We start from the raw sequence: 23436 nt of genomic DNA, 5'->3' as shown, positions 1-23436 counted from the left end.
GAAGTCATTTTGCTTAAAGGTGGCCATGTTTTTCAACCGATCTCGCTCAAAATTTACACACGTGGTTTGCCTAAACTCCATAAAGTTTCAGTGGGTCCGATCAGGTGGTGTATTTGTCAGAAAAGTAATAACAAAGGCAACACAGTAAAATGTAATGGTGTTTTGACAAATGTTTAACCTTTCGCTTACACAAACTTTTTTTAAAAGGCTAAAACTATTAATTTAGAAATCATTTTTTACATTCGTAATCCTTATATATATATATATATATATATATATATATATATATATATATATATATATATATATATATATATATATATATATATATATATATATATATATATATATATATATATATATATGTATATGTATGTGTGGGAAAAATCAGGCCTGTTTCATTAAGGGGTTTCCCTCAATCATCAGGACATTTTAATCTATTAAAATCTCCTGATGATTGAGGGAAACCCCTCATGAAACAGGCCTGTAGAGATTAAATAGTCTTGTGATTTTTCCCACACATACATATTACGCTCTACCACGGTATCAAGCACAATTTTTTTTTGGATAATCTAATTAAGACATATATATATATATATATATATATATATATATATATATATATATATATATATATATATATATATATATATATATATATATATATATATATATATATATATATATATATATATATATATATATATATATGTATATATATATATGTATATATATATATATATGTATATATATATATGTATATATATATATATATGTATGCATGTATATATATATACTTATATATATATACTTATATACACTGTATATATACTTATATATACATATATATATATACTTATATATTTATATATATACTTATACATATATATATATACTTATATATATACTTATACATATATATATATATACTTATATATATATACTTATATATATATATATACTGTATATATACTTATATATATATACATATATATATACTTATATATATATATGTATATATATACTTATATATATATACTTATACATATATATATATACTTATATATATATATATATATGTATAAGTATATATATATATATATATAAGTATATATATATATATATAAGTATATATATATATATATATATATATATATATATATATATATATATATATATATATATATATATATATATATATATATATATATATATATATATATATATATATATATATATATGTCGTTGTGGCTTGTACAGCCCTTTGAGACACTTGTGATTTAGGGCTATATAAATAAACATTGATTGATTGATTGATTGATATATATATACATATATATATATATATATATATATATATATATATATATATATTTTTTTTTATTTTTTTTTTTTTTTATTTTGTTATATTTAATTGTTTTCTTAATTCATTCCTTACTTGGTTTCCTTGTGTCCAGTGTTGACCTACTTTAAAATCCCCGTGGCCATGTGGTGTAGATTGTAAATGGTAAACAAGTGAAACCTCACTCTTGGCCTCTTCTGCGATACGGAACGCCAGTGGAACGGACATACATGACGTCAAGCGGGCGTGGCCTGACGAGGCAGCGCCGCACCTCCGCACATCGACCAATCAAAAGCCAGACCGGCTCCTACAGTCTGCAGATGGTAGCTGATATATAGCAGCGCGAAGCAGCTGATGCAACACTGGCTGGAGATAACGCCGCAACAAGCATCACACCAAAGCATCACGTCACAGAAAACCAAACAGGACTGCGCCTCGTTGAGTGGACTCGCCGGTAAGAAGGTCACCAAACCCCCTAATTTTTCCTCCAACGTGAACTAATCGCTGTTTAACTTCTTCTACAGGAAGTGTGCATGCTAGTTCGCCACGCGCAGGCTTTCCCGCTTTGTTTTTAAAAGTTTTAAATTATTTTGCCTATTCATTTCCTGTCTCTTGATATTTGACTAGTCAAACTAGAGTTATCGTTCATGGCGGAGTGTGTTTAGACAATTAGGACTAGTGACTTTGCAATTTGCATATAGCAGCGCGTACTCCACTTCTTCACACTTCCGGGTGTCTTAGCTCTACATTTATCAGCGACCAACCCCCACTCCCTTCGTGTGCATAACATCCACGCGTGATGTGAGGTCTATATTAGCGATGTGGAGCCACTTGAGTACGGTCGGCGTTACACAACCCTTACTGTTGGCACAACAAATTGGACCACATGGCCCGAGAGGAGAGGCTCGGATAACCAAAGGGGTGATGGTAGCGTGTGCTTCCCGAGATGCCGCCTCCTAACGGTCGTGTGTGCAAACGTCACCCCTTTCATTTGTCAATGTGACATACTTAAAAACAAACGTTTGATTTGACACGCCCCTCCTAAAAAAAAAAAAAAGCAACATTTTCTCTCTGCGGAATAAATTAAATACGCCCTCCCTCGCGGATTGGCTGCTCGTCAAGGCAGGGTATTAATACACTCGTCCTTCTTGTGGGTAAGGTGGCTGCTAACACTCGGTAAATACAAAGGAACGGTTTAATAAGGTGCTTATGTTGTGTTTGAAATAAATACATATCTTAAGTGTAATGTTTACGTTTAAGAGTGCGTACGTGTACACACTGCTTCTTTGTCGTTCTGTGCCGGTGTCATATTTACATGGGCGAGGATTGCACTCTTGAGGCCATGAAGTGAGCAGAAATAGGGAATTTAAGAGAGGGGTTTTACTCATGCCAACAAAACACAGGCTCAAACCATCCAGGTATGTCAATGAAGTTTATGTGGTGCGGTTGGAAGAGTGGCCGTGCCAGCAACCCGAGGGTTCCTGGTTCGATTCCCCAGCTTCTACCAACCTAGTGACGTCCGTTGTGTCCTTGAGCAAGACACTTCACGTCTTGCATGGGAGCTCCCGCCATCAGTGGGTGAATGTGGAAATAGTGTCAAAGCGCTTTGAGGTACCTTGAAGGTAGAAAAGCGCTATACAAGTATAACCCATTTACCATTTTAAGCCTTCAACCGTGGTCATAGTGTGGCCAGTGGGGCTATTTTTGCTGGCAGTACAGTGATTGGTTTTATATGTATTTATTTTTTGTTTTTATTCAGTCATTGGTGGAGCTAAGGATATTTGAATATTGTTTTTAATATTGTTGGGCAGCACTTTGGAAACATTTTTGTTGTTTAAATGTGCTATATAAATAAAGTGGATTGGATAGATTAAGTTTTAAACAAAGAAAAAATGAATCCCCCTATTCTATTAAAAAATGAGGGGAATAAAGCACAATGCAAAGAGAAAATACTTGAATATTGATAGTTACTAAGAAGTAATTTATAACACAAGGTAGCAGGTTTCAAATTTACATGCACTCCTAAATAGCCAGCGTCCTCTGAAGGGGCCATTTGTCTTTAACATAGCAAGGCGTTTTCTGAAAATGTGTAACTCTGACAAAACAGACCAAAACGGATGATGCTCAGTGGCCTCAGAGGTAAGTTGTGAGTTCAAAGCCCGGCCGAGTCATACCAAAGACTATAAAAAAAAAAAATGGGACCCATTACCTCCCTGCTTGGCACTCAGCATCAAGGGTTGGAATTGGGGGTTAAATCACCAAAATGATTACAGAGCGGGGTGGAACAAAGGGATGGGTCAAATGCAGAGGCTAATTTCACCACACCTAGTGTGTGTGTGACAATCATTGGTACATTAACTTTAACACTCGGTAAATTTCCCCCAGGGATCAATCAAGTACTTTCTATTCTATTCTAAATACGAGGAAACTTAAGTGTAATGTTTATGTTTACGTTTAAGAGTGCGTACGTGTCTACACTGCTTCTTTGTCGTTCTGTGCCTGTGTCATATTTACATGGGCAAGGATTGCACTCTTGAGGCCAGGAAATATGCAGAAATAGTGAATTTAAGAGAGGGTTTTTACTTATGCCGACGAAACACTGGCTCAAACCAGCCAGGTATGTCAATATTTATTTCAAGCCTTCAGGCGTGTTCAAGGTGTGGCTTTTTTTGCTGGCAGCACAGGGCAGGGATTAAAGTTTTAAACAAAGAACAAATGAATCCCCTTATTCTTTAAAAAAATGAGGGGAATAAAGCACAATGTAAACAGAAAATACTTGAATGTTGATAGTTACTAATAAGCCCCCCCCCCCCCCACCCCTGACCCGGAAAGGGAGAAGCGGTAGAAAATGGATGGGATGGATCACAAAGTAGCAGGCTTCAAATGTACATGTTTTCCTAAATAGCCAGTGTCCTCTGAAGTGGGCATTTATCTGACTATAATGTGCAATAATGTTGGACTGTGCAATATATCCTAAATGGCCTCTCGATAAGTGCAATAATACTGGACTGTGAAACAGAATAATGTGCAATAACCTGTCACCTTACACGTCTGACACTATATATATGTATATATATAAGAGAGAGAGGGAGATATATTTTATATCTTCTTTTTTACTATTTATATTACTATACTATACTTAGGGGATCTGCTCCAATTTCGTTGTTCTTTGAACCCTTTTCACTGTAATAATGACAATAAAAACTATTGTATTCTATCTTTAACATAACAAGGCTTTTTCTGAAAATGTGTAACTCTGACAAAACAGACCAAAACAAATGTCCCAGGATGATACAACCGTTTTCAATTGCAAAATTACATGGAATAGCTTTAAAAAAAAAAAAAGTGCCCCCCTCCACAGGTTAAACTACTCATCTAACAAGTAATTGTGGCTTTTTCCTAGGTACCAATCATGCCAGTCATCAGAACCCTCAGCAAGGTAGCCAAGCAGGCCGTGCTCAGTAGCTCGACGTGCAGCTGCCAGCCCTTGGTGGTGGCAGTGCGCAACATCAGCTTCTCGCCTCGCCAGGTGACGTCCGACGCCAGCTTCCACTCTGTGTCCTTCTCTGAGACAGACCATCCGAAGGTGCTCATCACAGGTGAGTCGTGCCGATTTTCTTTCTGTCACTTTAAAAGGAATATAAATGGAACTCTTTTTACAAAATGTGCTGGGACTGCTAACATGGTTGGCAACACAGCCTAAGTAAGATGCCAGTAGGGGGGAAATACTTTGACCTTTCCCTTCCCAAAGCGTCCTCCTTGGTTACTTGAAGCTCCATGGAAACGTGCAGCATTATCATTGTGTTCTGTCAATTGCAGGTGGCCTTGGACAGCTTGGCGTGGGGCTGGCCAAACTGTTACGGTAAGAACTCACATTCTTGTCCTTATTAGGCAAAGTTAACTGCCGGTTAAAAATTGTGTGTCACAACAATCACTTGTTGATTCACAGGAAGCGATTTGGAAAGAACAGTGTCATTCTGTCTGATATCAGGAAGCCGTCGAGCAACGTTTTCCACAGCGGTGCGTATAGGCTCATCTCACTCCCCACCTGCTTAAACACTATTGATGCGTCACCATAACAATAACATACAGCATCAGGTTTGTTAATAGATTAGTACAGTGATTCTCAAACTTTTTTTGTCATCCCCCACTTTGGACAAGGGGGAGTTTTCAAGCACCACCTGCCCCCATCGCCCCAACAGAACGCTAATGCCAAGCTTAACATTTTCAAATTTATTGAACATCAAGTTGTATACATTCAAACTCAATAACATAAAATAACATCAAGTTCAATAATAAATAAAATAACTGTGCAGCTGTGGTATAACTTGCATCAAGTTCAATATCAAATAAAATAACTGCATCAAGTTCAATAATAAATAAAACAAAAGTGTTATAACTTGCATCAAGTTCAATAATAAATCAAAAAAAGTGTTATAACTTGCATTAAGTTCAATAATAAATCAAAAAAAGTGTTATAACTTGCATCAAGTTCAATAATAAATCAAATAGTGTTATAACTTGCATCAAGTTCAATAATAAATAAAATAAAAGTGTTATAACTTGCATCAAGTTCAATAATAAATCAAAAAAAGTGTTATAACTTGCATCAAGTTCAATAATAAATCAAATAAAAGTGTTATAACTTGCATCAAGTTCAATAATAAATCAAAAAAAGTGTTATAACTTGCATCAAGTTCAATAATAAATCAAAAAAAGTGTTATAACTTGCATCAAGTTCAATAATAAATCAAATAAAAGTGTTATAACTTGCATCAAGTTCAATAATAAATCAAATAAAAGTGTTATAACTTGCATCAAGTTCAATAATAAATCAAATAACTTGCATCAAGTTCAATCATAAATAAAACAAGTGTTATAACTTGCATCAAGTTCAATAATAAATCAAAAAAAGTGTTATAACTTGCATCAAGTTCAATAATAAAGAAATAAAAGCGCCACTTTGCAATCTTTGCAAAAAAAAAGGAGGAGCTATATGCATTTGGCAAGACAGGGCAAGTGAACATGAGTTTTACAGTACTCTAGCATTAGTGGCTGCAATGAGCCTGTTTTGCACTGCACAGCTTTTCAAATCGGGGTTGCAGGCTTGACACTGCCACTGTTAAAACCTCATTGAGTTTGGGGCTGAGCTGCCTTGACGCGAGTGCTTCCCGGTGAATGACACAGTGTGTCCAATGCGCATTTGGCGCAACCCTCTTTATTAGAGCCTGCAGCCCGTTTCTTGACTTTGCCATGGTCTGTGCGCCATCAGAGCAAAAGCCCACACAGTTTTCCCATTTAAGGTTGTGTTCTTTGAGGAAACTGTCCATTATCTCGAACAGCTCATCAGCAGTGGCTCTATTTTTTATGTATTTGCAAAACAGCAAATCCTCGCACAGTGACTCGCCATTCACAAAGCTTCCGCTTAGCCCTGCCCCCATTAGTTACTGTTGCTATGTCTGTCAAACTTTCGCTCCTACCTAGAAATGTAAAGCCTACAGGAAAAATAAGTAATTTACATTTATTTATATAGCGGATTTCACAGACAGAATCACAAAGGGATTTACAGTGTGTATAGAAAATGAAAGCATAGTAAAAAAGAAAATCTAAGAATATAATTTAAAAAAAAAATTAAAGTTAAATTTCCTCCCGTTCCTCGCGCCCCACCTGTCATGTCTCTATTCCCCACCAGTGGGGCGCGCCCCACACTTTGAGAAACGCTGGATTACTAGGCTAATGTGTCACTGATATATCATGACCAATAAGAACAACAAAATGGAACGCAAAAAATCCAGGTGCACTTTTTTGTGTTCTGTCCAAATGTGCAACCAGTGATAATATACTTAAAGGGGAACCGCACTTTTTTGGACATTTGCCAGTCGTTCACAATTCTTACGTGAGGTAACCACGTATGCGGTGTTCTTTTTTATGCGTTCTATACTTGTTAAGAAACATAAATGAAAGTCAGCCAACAACAACACTACCAATCATGACAACAAACATAATAAAACAATCATTTACTGTATAATGTCTGCTGTCACTAGAATGCCGAATGATTGGATGTTCAAATCTTGCTGTTTAGATGAAGAATTAATCATAATCCTTGCAAAGGGTTAACGGTTTTATTTTTTTATGCGTTCTATAGTTGTTAAGAAACATAAATGGAAGTCAGCTAACAACAACACTACCAATCATGACAACAAACATAATAAAACAATCATTTACTGTATAATGTCTGCCAGAGGTGTGGACTCGAGTCACATGACTTGGACTCGAGTCAGACTCGAGTCATGAATTTGATGACTTTAGACTCGACTTGACAAAATGTAAAGAGACTTGCAACTCGACTTAGACTTTAACATCAATGACTTGTGACTTCACTTGGACTTGAGCCTTTTGACTTGACATGACTTGCTACTTTCCCCAAAACCTAAAGTTTAAAAAGTTATTTGGGAGCGCTCCGTAGCTTTCATTTTGTACGTGTCTGTCTATCAGCGTGTGTGCTGCGTGTCAGCGTGTGTGCTCTCAGTACAACAGCCAATCAGATTAGATCTACATTGTTTTCATCACACAGCATTCAGCCAATCAAATTGCAGGACAACCACCGAACATGAGTTGTCAAACAACGCGCCAGTGAGAAAGATTTATACCAAAGTTGGTTTCGTTCGGGTATAAAAACTACGACTTGGTCAACAAAAAACGAATTGCCGTATGCAAATCACGCAGTTCGAATATTACAGACGGAGACGCAACAACTTCCAACTTCGTTCGACATTTGAAGTTGCACAAAGAAGGGTAAGTTTTGAATGTAAGCTAACGTTTATTGGCTAAGTAACATGACTTTTATTTGCTGTGTAGTTAAATCAGTGAGGCTGTAAACTCACTGCTAACGTTATAACCATATACATCTTATAAGGGTACGCAGCATTGAGCGCTACTGCCTACTGGCGCAGACGAGACGCGGCGCCGCCATCTTGGAGTGGTGATCCGCTCCACTCAGTGCAATTCATTTGGCAGGAGCAATGAACTGTCAACGCATTTAATTCATTTTACCTCACTGAATACCACTCATTTTCAGGCGCTTTTTTGTCATACGTGTAGCTATGATAACGGACACATGTTTTATTATTCATAGTTTGCTTAACAGTAATAGAATATTCTTATATGCTATAAGTGACCAGACGTCCGAGATCAAAACTGGGAATATAAGCCCAGAGAAGGGGGAAAAAAACGGTCAGCTATTTTTAAGTTGAAGAAACAATATGATTACGTTATATATACATGCGTATATCCTACATAAACAATGTATGAATACATTAGATATCTATATATCTATAGACTGTATCTCTGTTGCTGCAGCAGCAGAGAGTTTATTCTGTCTTGACACTTTGTATTGATATTTTGTATTACATTCTTCCCTTAAATGATCATGTTTACAGTGTTTGTTTTATATGTATTTTTTATTTATGTCGCTTTGGATAAAAGCGTCTGCCAAATACTTAAACATATATAAACACCTGAAAGTCTTTATATTAGCTAAAACCACCAATCTGTTTCACTGGATTCAGAATCAAATCAAATGCTGTCTTACCCAACAATGTTAGTATTTGAATATTGTTACTTGAAGACTTATTCCTGGTTACAATTATACTGTTAAGAAAGTATTGTCTTATATTTTGCCTAAAATGAGAATGCATCATAATCAGTGGCGGCTGGTGAATTTAGTTTTAGGTGGGGCAGAAAGTTTGTAAACCAAACCCCTGTAGGGGCGTCATCCTCCCCCAGAAGATTTCTTTGTGATTTTCAAATACAAATATTGAAGATCTTTGCTCCTTCTCAACTCTGTGGTAATATTATTTTCATAAAATACAACCAATAGTACATTAATGTTAAATCTTACTTGTGAAAAGTAATCCCCCGATTCCTATTTTCAACAGTCCGCTCATTTGAGCAGGAAAACGCTGAACACCATCTTTGTTTTCTACCTGTCAACTGTCAGTTTAGGCTGCTCGCCGGCTCCTCATCACCACTTCAAGATGCAAATTGCTCGCGTGACAGCAACCAATGCTGCGTCTACTTATAAGATGTCTATGGTTATAACGTCATTGCTAACACGGCAATATGTTGCGTCCACTGCAGTTTGCTACTTTATTCATACTTTTTGTCAAGTGATTTTTTTAAGCAGGGTTGCATGAGGTACCTACAATAACGTTACGTTAATCAATGTATCACACACAGTAACATAACGTTAGACGGCGGTCAGCAGCACCGCATATTTTAGCCACCTACAAAAAGACAAACATAGTCAAATAAAGGTCAGTTAAAATGTATAGTATATTAAGAATGTGTACATATTGCATAGGGCCCTGACATCTAAAAAGTACAACTCTGTTCATTGTTATGTTCATGTATTTGTTATGTTTTTCATGTGTACGCACACATAAATACACATACAGTATGAGATGAGATCAATGAGATAAGGTAAGAACAGAATAGAAACTGCTGTGAAACTACCGGTAGTTACAATGCAATATGCCATGGAAATACAATGTTAACACTTTTGTACAAATAAGTACAGTTGCACTTGTTTTTGCAAATGTGTTTATTCTGTAAAGGAATGAGTTAAATGTTTAAAATTGTTTAAACTATTAAAATGACTGGTTAATAGTGCTATTATGAATTGCTATGTCAGTACTTTTTTCCCCCTGCTATTTCAAATGCACTTGTTTTAATAAATAAATACAGCGGTTTAAAAGCATACACAATCTGTGTAAAAATATTAGTCTGTGGTTAAAAGGACTTGAAAGGACTCGAAACTCAAAATGCAGGACTTGTGACTTGACTTGAGACTTTCCATTCTTGACTTTGGACTTGACTCGGGACTTGCCTGTCTTGACTCGGGACTTGACTCGAGACTTGAGGGCAAAGACTTGAGACTTACTTGTGACTTGCAAAGCAATGACTTGGTCCCACCTCTGATGTCTGCTGTCACTAGAATGCCGACTGGTGGGATGTTCAAATCTTGCCGTTTAGATGAAGAATTAATCATAACCCTTGCGAAGGGTTAACATTTTTATTTTGTATGCTTTCTGTACTTGTTAAGAAACATAAATGAAAGTCAGCTAACAACAACAACACTACCAATTATGACAACAAACATAATAAAACAATAATTTACTGTATGTCTGCTGTCACTAGAATTCCGACTGATGGGGATGTTCAAATCTTGCTGTTTAGATGAAGAATTAATCATAATCCTTGCGAAGGGTTAGAACGCCGGTGCCATAAACTGGCGTCTTTTTGTGTTTTTCTCGCCATCTCTGGGTCTAAGTTGAATGTCACGGCTGACCAACTTCTCTGTTTATGTGCACAACCTTTATCTATCCACGTGAGAGGCATGATTTATTATCTACAATTAACTTTTACCAGCTAATAGACGATCATGAGCGACAGTTCATGATCGTGTCAACACTGCAGCTGCACAAGCTAGTTAGATCACGGCGTGGATAAAAATAGTTTGTCTGCGTAAACGCTTATGATAACAATATTGCTAATACTTGGTTGATATTCAGGTCACGAGATGTAAATGGAGAAGTGATGGCACTTTTTGGGTGCATTTTTAAAATGATTTGGAGGTCAAATGGTTTACTCCCATTAGCACAATTGTTAACCACCTAGAACGAGCCAATTATTACATATTAGAATGCAGGGTAAAAAAATATACGTTCTTATCTTTCATAAACAGTGTTGGTCATCTTACCTTTAAAAAAAAGTAATTTGTTATAGTTACAAATTACTTCTCCCAAAAAGTAATTGAGTTAGTCACTGTTATTTTATTGTAAGAGTAACTAGTTACTCAGCAAAGTAAAGTTAAAGTACCAATGATTGTCACACACACACCAGGTGTGGTGAAATTTGTCCTCTGCATTTGACCCATCCCCTTGTTCACCCCCTGGGAGGTGAGGGGAGCAGTGGGCAGCAGCGGTGCCGCGCCCGGGAATCATTTTTGGTGATTTAACCCCCAATTCCAACCCTTGATGCTGAGTGCCAAGCAGGGAGGTAATGGGTCCAATTTTTATAGTCTTTGGTATGACTCGGCCGGGGTTTGAACTCACAACCTACCGATGTCAGAGTGGACACTCTAACCACTAAGCCACTGAGTAGGTAACTGAAGTTATTTTTCATAATTTTTTCCTACGCTGTTACGTTCGACAAAAAATTTACCGTCAAAGATATTTATATTAACTGATTGAAGAATAAAAACACTATATACAATATTTTAGAACATTTGGCATTCTTCTGAACTCAATAGATTGCAGTGTGCCATATGATATGCATAGCAATAAAAATGTATTTTTAAAAAATCCAGAAAGTAAGGTAATTAAATATTGAATTTAGGTAAAAAAGACACAAAAGAGCACTTAGCCTTTGTGTAATGCAATAAAAAAAAATACAAGTAAAATAAATAATATAAAGTATAATTTATCCACATTTGCTCAATCATCACATTTGTCTTAACTTGATGGTCTAATTCTTAAAATGAAATGTAACTTTATGTAGGACTTTACACAAAATAGTCAATATTTACAAAACTGAAAACTTGTAGTCCTATGAATAATACAAAAACATTCTTCTCAGACTAGTTTACCGAAGATGATCATCAAGTCAGCTGCATCATGTCTCAGTTTATGTAAATAAATAAATGATAAATGGGTTATACTTGTATAGCGCTTTTCTACCTTCAAGGTACTCAAAGCGCTTTGACAGTATTTCCACATTCACCCATTCACACACACATTCACTCACTGATGACGGGAGCTGCCATGCAAGGCGCTAACCAGCACCCATCAGGAGCAAGGGTGAAGTGTCTTGCCCAAGGACACAACGGACGTGACTAGGATGGTAGAAGGTGGGGATTGAACCCCAGTAACCAGCAACCCTCCGATTGCTGGCACGGCCACTCTACCAACTTCGCCACGCCGTCCCTGTATTGTCCACTTAATTACACAGAGAAACTTTAAAAGTTTCTTTATGCTACGCCTCTAGATAAGCAGGCATGTATGTGTGTCGTGAAACAGAGTTACGATGTATGCCTTCATCATAATTTGTTTGAGTGCTGTAGAAGCAGCAAATACACATAGCTAAATTACAGTCTGTAAATTTCACAATGCCTTGCTGGCTGATGGAGTCAAAAATAAAAGGTGCCCTCTTTACTGTACTGTTCACATCCACACGTTTTTGTTTTGGCGTTGCTGGAGAATTTAAATTTCCTAAACAAGGAAGGAAAAGTATCTGATTGGCTTTACATTGTTGCTAACCCCCAATCCTCACCCTCTCTCATATAAAACATTTTTTGATTTAGATATACTCCGAAGTTGTCCCACCCATCGACAAAATTAAATGGAATATGATTGGACTTCGTGTATGTCAACATTTTCGTTGACCCTGGTTTACTGAGGGCTGGGGGGGGTTTGTGTGCCCCCGGGCTCACAAAGCCTGACAGCGATGAGGGAAGCTGATACTAGTTTATTGTGTCCTTTTTTCAGCGTATGTATCTGCTACTGCCAATAATCTTATCATCTCCACCCTTGCTCTCTGCATGCAGAGAATGTGTGCCGAAACTAGACACTTTGTGCTTCATTAAACCAAACAGTAGTAACGCGCCACTTCACATTCTCAGTAACGGCAACAGCGTTGCAAAGATGGCAAAAGCAATTCATTAGATTACTCGTTATTGGAAAAAAATAACGCCAGTAGTATTAGTATAAATACCCCCAAAAAGTGCAGTTCCCCTTTAGTTGGAGTGCTCAAAAAAAATAGATTCGCATCCGAATCGTGATTTTTACATAACCAATTGTAAATGTATTAATAATTTAAAAAAGAGACGTTTATTGGCCACCTCCCTGCTTCGTCGCTGTGTGTACATGTCATACTTTAGCAATCAAATGGAGGTTTTGTAATCTGCAGGCATGTGAAATGTCCGCAAAAAACATACATTTTTTGCGTCAAAGTATCACTTCTGCATTTTTGAAATGAAATAACAATAAAAATACGATGCAAACAAATTTTGTTGAATGCTCTCCTCAACCGCAGGTACTTGCAGGTCACTTTGCTGGTAATCATATTTACATGATTACAGTTCGAACACTGTCAGTTCCAAACCAGTTGTTGTTCTAGAGTATTTATTAGTATTCAGCGAGAAGGTATATTTTTATAGTGACCGATTGTAAACAGAGGTCACAACACCGGAAGTCAATTACCTGAGGGGGCAGGACTGCAGAATAGAGTTGCCAAATGGGAAATGTTTTCTGAGTTCTTTGCATTCATGTTATAAAATTTTACATTACATGTTCAATAATAATAATGTTAGTAAATTATCTACAAACCCCGTTTTCATGAGTTGGGAAATTGTGTTAGATGTCAATATAATTGGAATACAATGATTTGCAAATCCTTTTCAACCCATATTCAATTGAATGCACTACAAAGACAAGATATTTGATGTTCAAACTCATAAACTTTTATTTATTTTTTGCAAATAATAATTAACTTAGAATTTCATGGCTGCAACACGTGCCAAAGTAGTTGGGAAAGGGCATGTTCACCACTGTGTTACATCACCTTTTCTTTTAACAACACACAATAAACGATTGGGAACTGAGAAAAGTAATTGTTGAAGCTTTGAAAGTGGAATTCTTTCCCATTCTTGTTTTATGTAGAGCTTCAGTCGTTCAACAGTCCGGGGTCTCCGCTGTCGTATTTTACGCTTCATAATGCGCCACACATTTTCGATGGGAGACAGGTCTGGACTGCAGGCGGGCCAGGAAAGTACCCGCACTCTTTTTTTACGAAGCCACACTGTTGTAACACGTGCTGAATGTGCCTTGGCATTGTCTTGCTGAAATAAGCAGGGGCGTCCATGAAAAAGACAGCGCTTAGATGGCAGCATATGTTGTTCCAAAACCTGTATGTACTTTTCAGCATTGATGGTGCCTTCACAGATGTGTAAGTTACCCATGTCTTGGGCACTAATGCACCCCCATACTATCACAGATGCTGGCTTTTGAACTTTGCGTCGATAACAGTCTGGATGGTTCGCTTCCCCTTTGGTCCGGATGACACAATGTTGAATATTTCCAAAAACAATTTGAAATGTGAACTCGTCAGACCACAGAACACTTTTCCACTTTGCATCAGTCCATCTTAGATGATCTCGGGCCCAGAGAAGCCGGCAGCGTTTCTGGATGTTGTTGATAAATGGCTTTCGCTTTGCATAGTAGAGCAACTTGCACTTACAGATGTAGCGACCAACTGTATTTAGTGACAGTGGTTTTCTGAAGTGTTCCTGAGCCCATGTGGTGATATCCTTTAGAGATTGATGTCGGTTTTTGATACAGTGCCGTCTGAGGGATCGAAGGTCACGGTCATTCAATGTCGGTTTCCGGCCATGCCGCTTACGTGGAGTGATTTCTCCAGATTCTCTGAACCTTTTGATGATATGCACCGTAGATGTTGAAATCCTTAAATTTCTTGCAATTGCACTTTGAGAAACGTTGTTCTTAAACTGTTTGACTATTTGCTCACGCAGTTGTGGACAAAGGGGTGTACCTCGCCCCATCCTTTCTTGTGAAAGACTGAGCATTTTTTGGGAAGCTGTTTTTATACTCAATCATGGCACCCACCTGTTCCCAATTTGCCTGTTCACCTGTGGGATGTTCCAAATAAGTGTTTGATGAGCATTCCTCAACTTTATCAGTATTTATTGCCACCTTTCCCAACTTCTTTGTCACGTGTTGCTGGCATCAAATTCTAAAGTTAATGATTATTTGCAAAAAAAATTGTTTTATCAGTTTGAACATCAAATATGTTGTCTTTGTAGCATATTCAACTGAATATGGGTTGAAAATGATTTGCAAATCATTGTATTCCGTTTATATTTACATCTAACACAATTTCCCAACTCATATGGAAACGGGGTTTGTACTAAAACAAAACATTCTGTGGTACATTAATTACATGGGACATGCAAATGTCAAAAAGACAGCCATAAGAGGTTGGTATAGATTGGAATAAATCTAAAAGTAAAATATAGTGTAGAAATGCACCCAAATGCAGGTAATGTAGTCTTGACTTTCAAAATGTTCTTTCGGGGTTTGCGTGGCAGCACTTTGTGCTGATAGAAATATTCCTCTTTTTCTCAAAGGGTGCTCGCATGCCTGAACCTGTAACCTGTTTTGAAAAGGTTTTTATTATAATTGCTATAACAATACACATCGAGAATCGTGTTAAATCGAGAATTGATTCCCAATCGAATTGGCACTGCAAGAATCAGATTGAATCGTGAGGTGCCCAAAGATTTCCACGTCTAATATTTAATGTTTAAAATGATAATAATTTCAAAAAAGAATATTTGCAATCAAAATATTTATAATGTTTTTGTATACTTATTATAAAATATTATTATACAAAAAATGTTTTCACATTTTTCGAAAATGCTGTATTATTTTTATATAAAACGTAAATTCAATATTTCATAATAGCAGTCATTTTATTTTATATTTTATTTGGTCAAATATTACATATTACTTTTCTACTTATTTTATTAACATTTATGTTTTTGTGTTTTGCGGCTTCCTCCCACCTCCAAAGACATGCACCTGGTGATAGGCTGATTGGCAACACTAAATTGTCGCTAGTGTGGGAATGTGTGTGATTGGTTATCAATCTGTGTTGGCCCTGTGATGAGGTGGCGACTTGTCCAGGGTGTACCCCGCCTTCCACCCGAGTACAGCGTGGATAGGCTCCAGCCCCCTCGTGACCCCGAGAGGGACAAGCAGTAGAAAATGGATCGATGGATAGTTACTTTACGTTTTTAAGACAAAATGCTGACAAAACAGCATTAATCAATAAAAATGTGTTTTGTCCTGTTTCCATCAGGCCCGTTTATCTACTCTGACATTCTGGACTACAAGAACCTGCGTGAAATCGTGGTGAACAACCGCATCACCTGGCTGGTGCACTACAGCGCGCTCCTCAGTGCCGTCGGCGAGGCCAATGTGGCCCTAGCGAGATCCGTCAACATCACCGGTGAGTGGAATCCCGCCTAATCACATACTGCGAAATGTTTCCCCTGACGTCTCGAGACCTCTTCTGGTCGCTAGGGCTTCACAACATCCTGGACATCGCCGCCGAGCACGGCCTTCGGCTCTTCGTCCCCAGCACCATCGGCGCCTTTGGGCCCACTTCTCCTCGTGACCCCGCGCCTGACCTTTGCGTCCAGAGGCCACGCACCATCTATGGCGTCTCCAAAGTCCATGCTGAGCTCATGGGGGAGGTAGGTCTCCATTTTGGTGCATTTGTCTCGTTGCTGTCTTTGTCTTAAAATGAAAACAAATTGTTTTTACACAGTACTACCACCACCGCTACGGACTCGACTTCCGCTGTCTTCGCTACCCAGGAATCATCTCAGCTGACTCCATGCCCGGTGGCGGCACAACAGGTCAGCGATTAACAGAGATATCAGTTTTAATAGATGTCTATTCCGGGACCCTTCCTGTCTTACGCTTATGTAACCACTTTTATTTTTAGGCTTGCACACTCCATTTCTTTAAAACATTTGCCCTTTCGAACCGTTTTTCCTCAGACTACGCTGTTCAGATTTTCCACGATGCCATCAAGACTGGGAAGTTTGAATGCTTCCTAAGGCCCGACACGCGTCTGCCCATGATGTACATCGACGACTGCTTGCGTGCTACGCTGGAGGTGATGGAGGCACCAGTCGACACCCTGAGCATGAGGACGTACAACATCAATGCCATGAGCTTCACACCCGAGGAGCTGGTGCAGGAGCTCCGCAAGCACGTACCCGAGCTGGAGGTCACGTACAACGTGGACCCCGTCCGCCAAGCCATTGGTAAATTACCACTGCATATCTTAACATTGTGTCCATTAATAGAATGACTGTCTGGTTGGAAAGTCACTTGTAGTGCACTCCAGTCCTATAGATGGCAGTAATACTATTTTGAACTGGTTACAATCACCTAGCCCAGGCCTCGGCAATTAATTTGACTCGGTGGCCAAATTTAGAGAAAAAAATGTGTCTGGGGGCCAGTAGATTTATTTTTAGGAACACTAATACAAAACCTCACAATAATGTCTTATTGAATGCTAAAAACATTATGACAGACCGCCTTAAAAAACGGAACAGAATTTTTTATTTTTTTTTACTGAATGAGACACCCAGAATGTACATAAAATAAAGAATGTGGGATTTACAATATTAACCATGAATGATAAAACACTGATTATTGACAACATATGAACGTCACACCCCCTCTCGATCAACATATTTTACAATCAAGCGAAACGCAACAAAGATGCAACAAACACAGCGAAATATGAACGCGAAGTAAAAAAAATCCACCTACAATCTGATATATCACTAAGCTTTAGAACTTTGTTATAAAAATCTCTTTCCGCATCTGTCCCTGACACCTGCATTTCAGGCTGGCCACTCTGGAAACAAATCACGCCCACGCCGCTTCGTGCCTCGTCTGAGCTGCTGTGTGACTTAGATTACCATAGTAACTAATTGGAAGACCATAGTAACTAATTAGATTACCATAGTAACTAATTAGATTACAATAGTAACTAGTATATCATGCAAAAGCACAGATTCCAACCATTTAAATACTTTGTATAGTTCAAGACCTACAGTAATCTGAAATCCTCACTGCATATCATAATGGCAGCTACAGTTTCCTTCTTAAAGATCTAAAAAAATATTTGGGGATGTTCGATGGACCAGATTGAAAAGCTTAATGGGCCGCATGCAGCCCTCGGGCCTTAATTTGCTCAGGTCTGACCTAGCCAATTAATCCGATTGTAATATGATTTTTGAAAATGACTGTATCCATGCACAAATTCGGTGTTATCTATCGCATGGCTTGTACTCCACTCTTAAGTTTTAGGTTTTGTGAAAATACATAGAGTAGTATTTTCCTTCTTCCGCTGACAAATATCGATTGGCTAGGCAAATGAAACTCGTGAAGACCTAAATCGCTAAAATTTACATTTTCACAGCTCGTTAAATTGTCGTACAAAATACTACAAATTAAGGAAATTATAAAAAGTACCTCTCACAATGTTAAAAAAAGTTCCCGTAAAGTATTATGGACCAACTACTTGTAAGCTGAATTATTTATTTATTTATTTGCACAATATAAACAGTACAAAAGGTAACATTGTAAAAAAAAAAAAACAGAGACAAGAAATAAGTGCAGGTGAGAAAAGAAACCCAAAAAGGCTTATGCAAGGTTCTCACCTAAATCAGTAAATTAACAAACAAAATTAACAGTATATAAAAAAAATAAGATAACAAATAGTAACCTTGTGTGGATTGAGTCTAGGTGTGGGTGAATAAAAACATTAAAACTGCTTTCTGAAAAAAATCCTAATTTGGAGTAAAACCAAAACATCAGACTCAAGATTTTGAAAAAAATCTGTAAAGCATAAAAATAGTAGTAATACATATTCTTAAACTGCAGCTTTATCTTAATACAAACTCGTATAGTTTGTTGTTGTTGCTCATGATGCACAAAATGTCGTGGAAATCGTTTTTATGTAATGCTTCCACTTTAACCAATAGAAAATCCTGAAGTTTTCCTAAAAACGATAAATGCTATTTGTTAGTTGGCAAAAACTACATAAAAAAAAAATAATCTGTAAATAATCAGTATCAACTTCGCAATTTTTTTGTCTCGACTCGACAAGAGTCAGACTAATTTAAACATGCGTTTTTATTCGAATCCAAACTTTTAACTTGTTGTTCTCTGCTCATGCCACATCCCCTTTTTATAAAGTACTGTATAGTAAGTTGTTTAATCATTAATTTTTAACGTAATCCTGTGAATTGAAAAATGCAATGAAAACAGAGCAGTCGGTGGAAGAAGCTATATTGTGCTCAGGAAAGAGTGCAGACCTCCTTCAGTCTAGTCTGTGTAAGCATGCGGCGTGGCAGGGCCATGAGCTAGCTACTAGACATGCGCGGATAGGCAATTATTTCATCCGCAACCGCATCACAAAAGTCGTCATCCACTTGAACCAACATTTTATCAAAACCACACCTGCCCATTATATATCTAATATAGACGATGCAAGGCATTAGTGAGGTTAGAAAGCTTTTGCCTGTTAAAGAAAGGAGACTGATCCAATGCAGCAGAGACATTCAATGCGTGCCACGCATTATCTCTTGGCCACGCATTAGTGGCTAAGAGAAATTAATGCGTGATAATATTATTTATCATTATTAAAATATTATTGTCATTTCCATTAAGAAAGTGTTGACTATTGTTGCCAATGCCCTCAGATCAGGAGTGCGTTCCTCACACTTTGTGTGCGCAGTTTCAGCAAGCAGAACGATGCTTTTAAGAAGTTAAAAAAATGTTTCAGAAAGACTAGGCCTATATTTTCGCTAGGTAAAAAAAATGTTCTGAATTTATTTCAATGAATTAACTTGTTAACGTTATAATGCTCAAATAGGGACGAGTGCGGGGTTGCACAGTGAAACAGTAAACAATTTTGCGACAAAGATGAACCTTTATTGATTGATCTGCAGCCATGACAAAATATCAGACAATCTCCATTGTCAACGATAGGCAGGAAAATAAAGATAAACACATAGCCTATGTTGTAGGCATAGGCATACGTTTTTAAGTTGAAATAAAAAAATTAATAAAAAATGTGCCTCATAAGCCTTAGGCTGTCAATCACGCGCACAAACTTAAATTATACAATAACATATGTATGTCATCCCTATTGAAACAAAAATAAATTAAATAAATAATAATAATAAATTACCTGCAACTTATTGACCCAGGCAAATAGCTGAAGGGGGGAAATCAAACCCATCAGACTGCACTCAGACTGTTTCAAAGAGTGCTGCTCGTATTTCGTATGTGGGTAACAACATTTAACTATGTATATATATTTCCGAATTGGTTCAACCGCCACCCGCCCGAATCTATTTAAAATCTATTTTTTTCGTCATGTCACCGCCCGAACCGCGGTTTATCCGCATCTCTACTAGCTACATCTGCTACCGAAGTGACGATCCTGAAAAAATGCAAGCAAAGTGCAGTTTAAATAATATATGACATTTTGAATATGGTCCAGGCGACACTCGTTTGTGTCTTTAATCTTTATTTGGTTAATGGCACAATGCACATTATTAGACATACAAATTTAAAAGTTCACTTACATAGAGAAAAAAAGCAGAACACTTTAGCCACAGTTGCTAGCATCACAATACCCACAACACTATGAAGAACGCCTGCAACAAAGCCAACTTTGGACATTTTATGCAAAAGATGAAGTCCTCAAAGCCGAGATTCAGTATGCCCATGTGTGAATTCATACTACCGTAATCATTCAAGTCATGAGGACGCAAGCCACTTTTTCACTGCCATTTTTCACAGATTACAGTGAACTGGGATAAACCTTTATTTATCCCACAAAGGGAAAATTATGTGGCTGCAGTGCAGTTTTAAAAATTCCACAAAAAATAAGTTTAAAAACAAAAAGGAAACATTAAAGAACACAAAGGGCATAAAATAAATGAGCACAGAGCTGTTGCAACCAGCTGCCACTTCAGTGGGGCCATATCTGCATACAGCAACAAAAGCCAAATGCAACGAAAAACCACAAATACGCAATAAATAATACATGTAACTGGCGATAACAAGTGTGCTTAAGTCTGTGCTTTTGGGCTTGCTATGCACTTTTAAATATTTTTATAAAGAACAAGAATATGTGCATATTAATTAGCATTAGTGTTACGATAATTAGTTTTTGGTGGTCCCATTGAGATAAAATTATTTTAAATACAGTAAAAGGTTTTGGAGAAGTCATTGGTAAAAAAAAAGTGTACGGATGCTGTAAAAAAAAAAAAAAAGTAGACACACCTTTTATCCAAAACCGACCTTCAATGTGTTCTTTCTCGACCCTTCCTTGGACCTCCATACCTTATTGTTGAAATTGTTTTTAGCAGGGTTTATAATAGAATTTTATGTAGATTTACATAAAAAAAAACATTTCTGTGAAAATCATAATTTGTAACCGCACCAAAAACCTTTCTAGATTGCCAAATTCTGTTAAATATCTCGATCAATCCTGTATATGCTGGAATTGTGTAAAATTTACAGAAAATGGTCACTTAGCTACCGTATTTTTCGGAGTATAAGTCACACTGGCCAAAAATGCATACTAAAGAAGGGAAAAAACATATTAGTCGCATTTTTTGGGGAAATTTTTTTTTTATAAAACCCAACACCAAGAATAGACATTTGAAAGGCAATTTAAAATAAATAAAGAATAGTGAACAACAGGCTGAATAAGTGTACGTTATATGACGCATAAATAACCAACTGAGAACGTGCCTGGTATGTTAACGTAACATATTATGGTAAGAGTCATTCAAATAACTATAACATATAGAACATGCTATACGTTTACCAAACAATCTGTCACTCCTAATCGCTAAAGCCCATGAAATCTTATACGTGTAGTCTCTTACTTGAATGAGCTAAATAATATTATTTGATATATTACGGTAATGTGTTAATAATTTCACACATAAGTCGCTCCTGAGTAGAAGTCGCATCCCCGGCCAAACTATGAAAAAAACTGCGACTTATAGTCCGAAAAATACAGTATGTCTTTATCTGGGCTAACATAGAAAATGCAAAGAAGCTGAAAATATCCGGTAGTGGGAAATATCACTAACCTACAGACGAACTTAAACTAATGACGTGTTTCTCCTCTTTAGCCGACTCTTGGCCGATGAACTTCGATGACTCCAACGCCAGAAGGGACTGGACCTGGAAGCACGACTACGACCTGCCTGAGCTCGTCCAGACGATCCTCAACTACTTGAGCGCCGAAACGCGCATGGCCCGCGCTAACTAAGGTGCCGACAATGGTGGCTCCTTGTACATAATGTAAAGACTGACCAAAGAGGATGGAGAAACATGGCGTGTACATAGTCGTTTTTTCTCTCTGTAAATGCAAAGGGCTCGCCCGGCCGCCCAGCCTGCTGAATGTTGAGGGGCGAGACATCCTCCCCCTCCACGCACCCCAGTTTACAGTCCTAAAGACAACAATGCGTTTTTTAGGTGGAGAGCTGGTTTTGAAACCAGTTTGGCACCTTTCGTGCAGTACTTGGTATGGGAGAACCCAAGTCAAACCAGGTTTTACAAGTAAGTTTTTGCTGTATCACCAAGTATTGCCTCACTTCAAGTGTTCAAGGGCTAGTAAAAAAAGTGTGTACATCTATTTACACGTATAAAGCGTGTACCCTTTGATGCACTTTAGTTTGGTTTCTATCCTAATTACTGACAAGTAAACACGTGTTGTGTGGGGGGGATTTCTGACACAGGACATTCGTAACAAGATTCTTCTGTTTATTCCATGTAACGTTATTTATTCTTTCTATTGGTGTCTAGCAATTGCTTTTTCTCAGCGCCTATTTTTGTAGTTATTTTTGGTTCATCAACACTGGGATTACAAGGATAATATTATTCAAGTGTTGGGTTAGAATGGTAAATATATCCTGTTCTTTCGATTAGACAATTTGTGTTGACAATAAACCACTTTGTTTCCACATATTTGGCACTTCTGTTTTTGTTGCACCCATTCATGGCCATATTTACATTGTTTCTCCTAGGCCTGGGCTATGTTTAGATATATCCAAGTTTTCTATTTCAGACTATTTAAAGAAGGGGTGTCAAACTCAAATACAGAGTGGGCCAAAATTTAAAACTGACCCAAACAAGTTTCTCATTGAATATTGAACAAGCAGGGCTTATATAACTTTATAGTGACATGCAAAATCGAGTTTCAAATAATAATAATAATAATAATTAAAAAATATCAATGGCATATCAAATACAATTTAAATAAAAATTGAATGCCTCTTTTCTATTTGCACCCTTCTGAGGTAAATATCAACATTAACTTTTTCCACAGGCTAATAAATTTGAAAATAAAATAACAATTAATAAACTACCCCCAGATGTCCACGCGATGCTGCAGAGTCT

At 37.3% G+C, this 23436-nt stretch overlaps 1 protein-coding gene across 2 annotated transcripts; it reads left to right on the top strand.

Moving 5' to 3' along the window:
- Positions 1-1659: 1659 nt before the first annotated feature.
- On the top strand, positions 1660-23001 carry tdh (L-threonine dehydrogenase). 2 transcript variants are annotated; one of them, XM_062044666.1, is made up of 9 exons: positions 1660-1796; positions 4746-4941; positions 5162-5204; positions 5292-5362; positions 16280-16429; positions 16504-16676; positions 16751-16841; positions 16986-17255; positions 22167-22999. In XM_062044666.1, exons 2-9 carry the CDS (start codon positions 4755-4757, stop codon positions 22304-22306), a joined length of 1125 nt encoding a protein of 374 aa, XP_061900650.1. In that variant the 5' UTR covers positions 1660-1796; positions 4746-4754; the 3' UTR covers positions 22307-22999. The 2 variants fall into 2 exon arrangements, with proteins under 2 accessions (XP_061900650.1, XP_061900649.1); XM_062044665.1 differs by having other exon boundaries at positions 1664-1804; positions 22167-23001.
- Positions 23002-23436: the final 435 nt, after the last annotated feature.

Source organism: Entelurus aequoreus, linkage group LG04 (assembly GCF_033978785.1).
Source record: "Entelurus aequoreus isolate RoL-2023_Sb linkage group LG04, RoL_Eaeq_v1.1, whole genome shotgun sequence".
Lineage (NCBI taxonomy): Eukaryota > Metazoa > Chordata > Actinopteri > Syngnathiformes > Syngnathidae > Entelurus > Entelurus aequoreus.
The sequence above is the reverse complement of the archived record's forward strand: the minus strand, read 5'-3'. Positions and strand labels throughout refer to the sequence as shown.

Coding starts and splice junctions, on each gene's coding strand:
- tdh (XM_062044665.1), top strand. CDS start 1,697: ATGCAACACTGGCTGGAGATAACGCCGCAACAAGCATCACACCAAAGC. Junction 16,677..16,750: donor ATGCTGAGCTCATGGGGGAG/GTAGGTCTCCAT, acceptor GTTTTTACACAG/TACTACCACCACCGCTACGG. Junction 17,256..22,166: donor CCCCGTCCGCCAAGCCATTG/GTAAATTACCAC, acceptor TCTCCTCTTTAG/CCGACTCTTGGCCGATGAAC.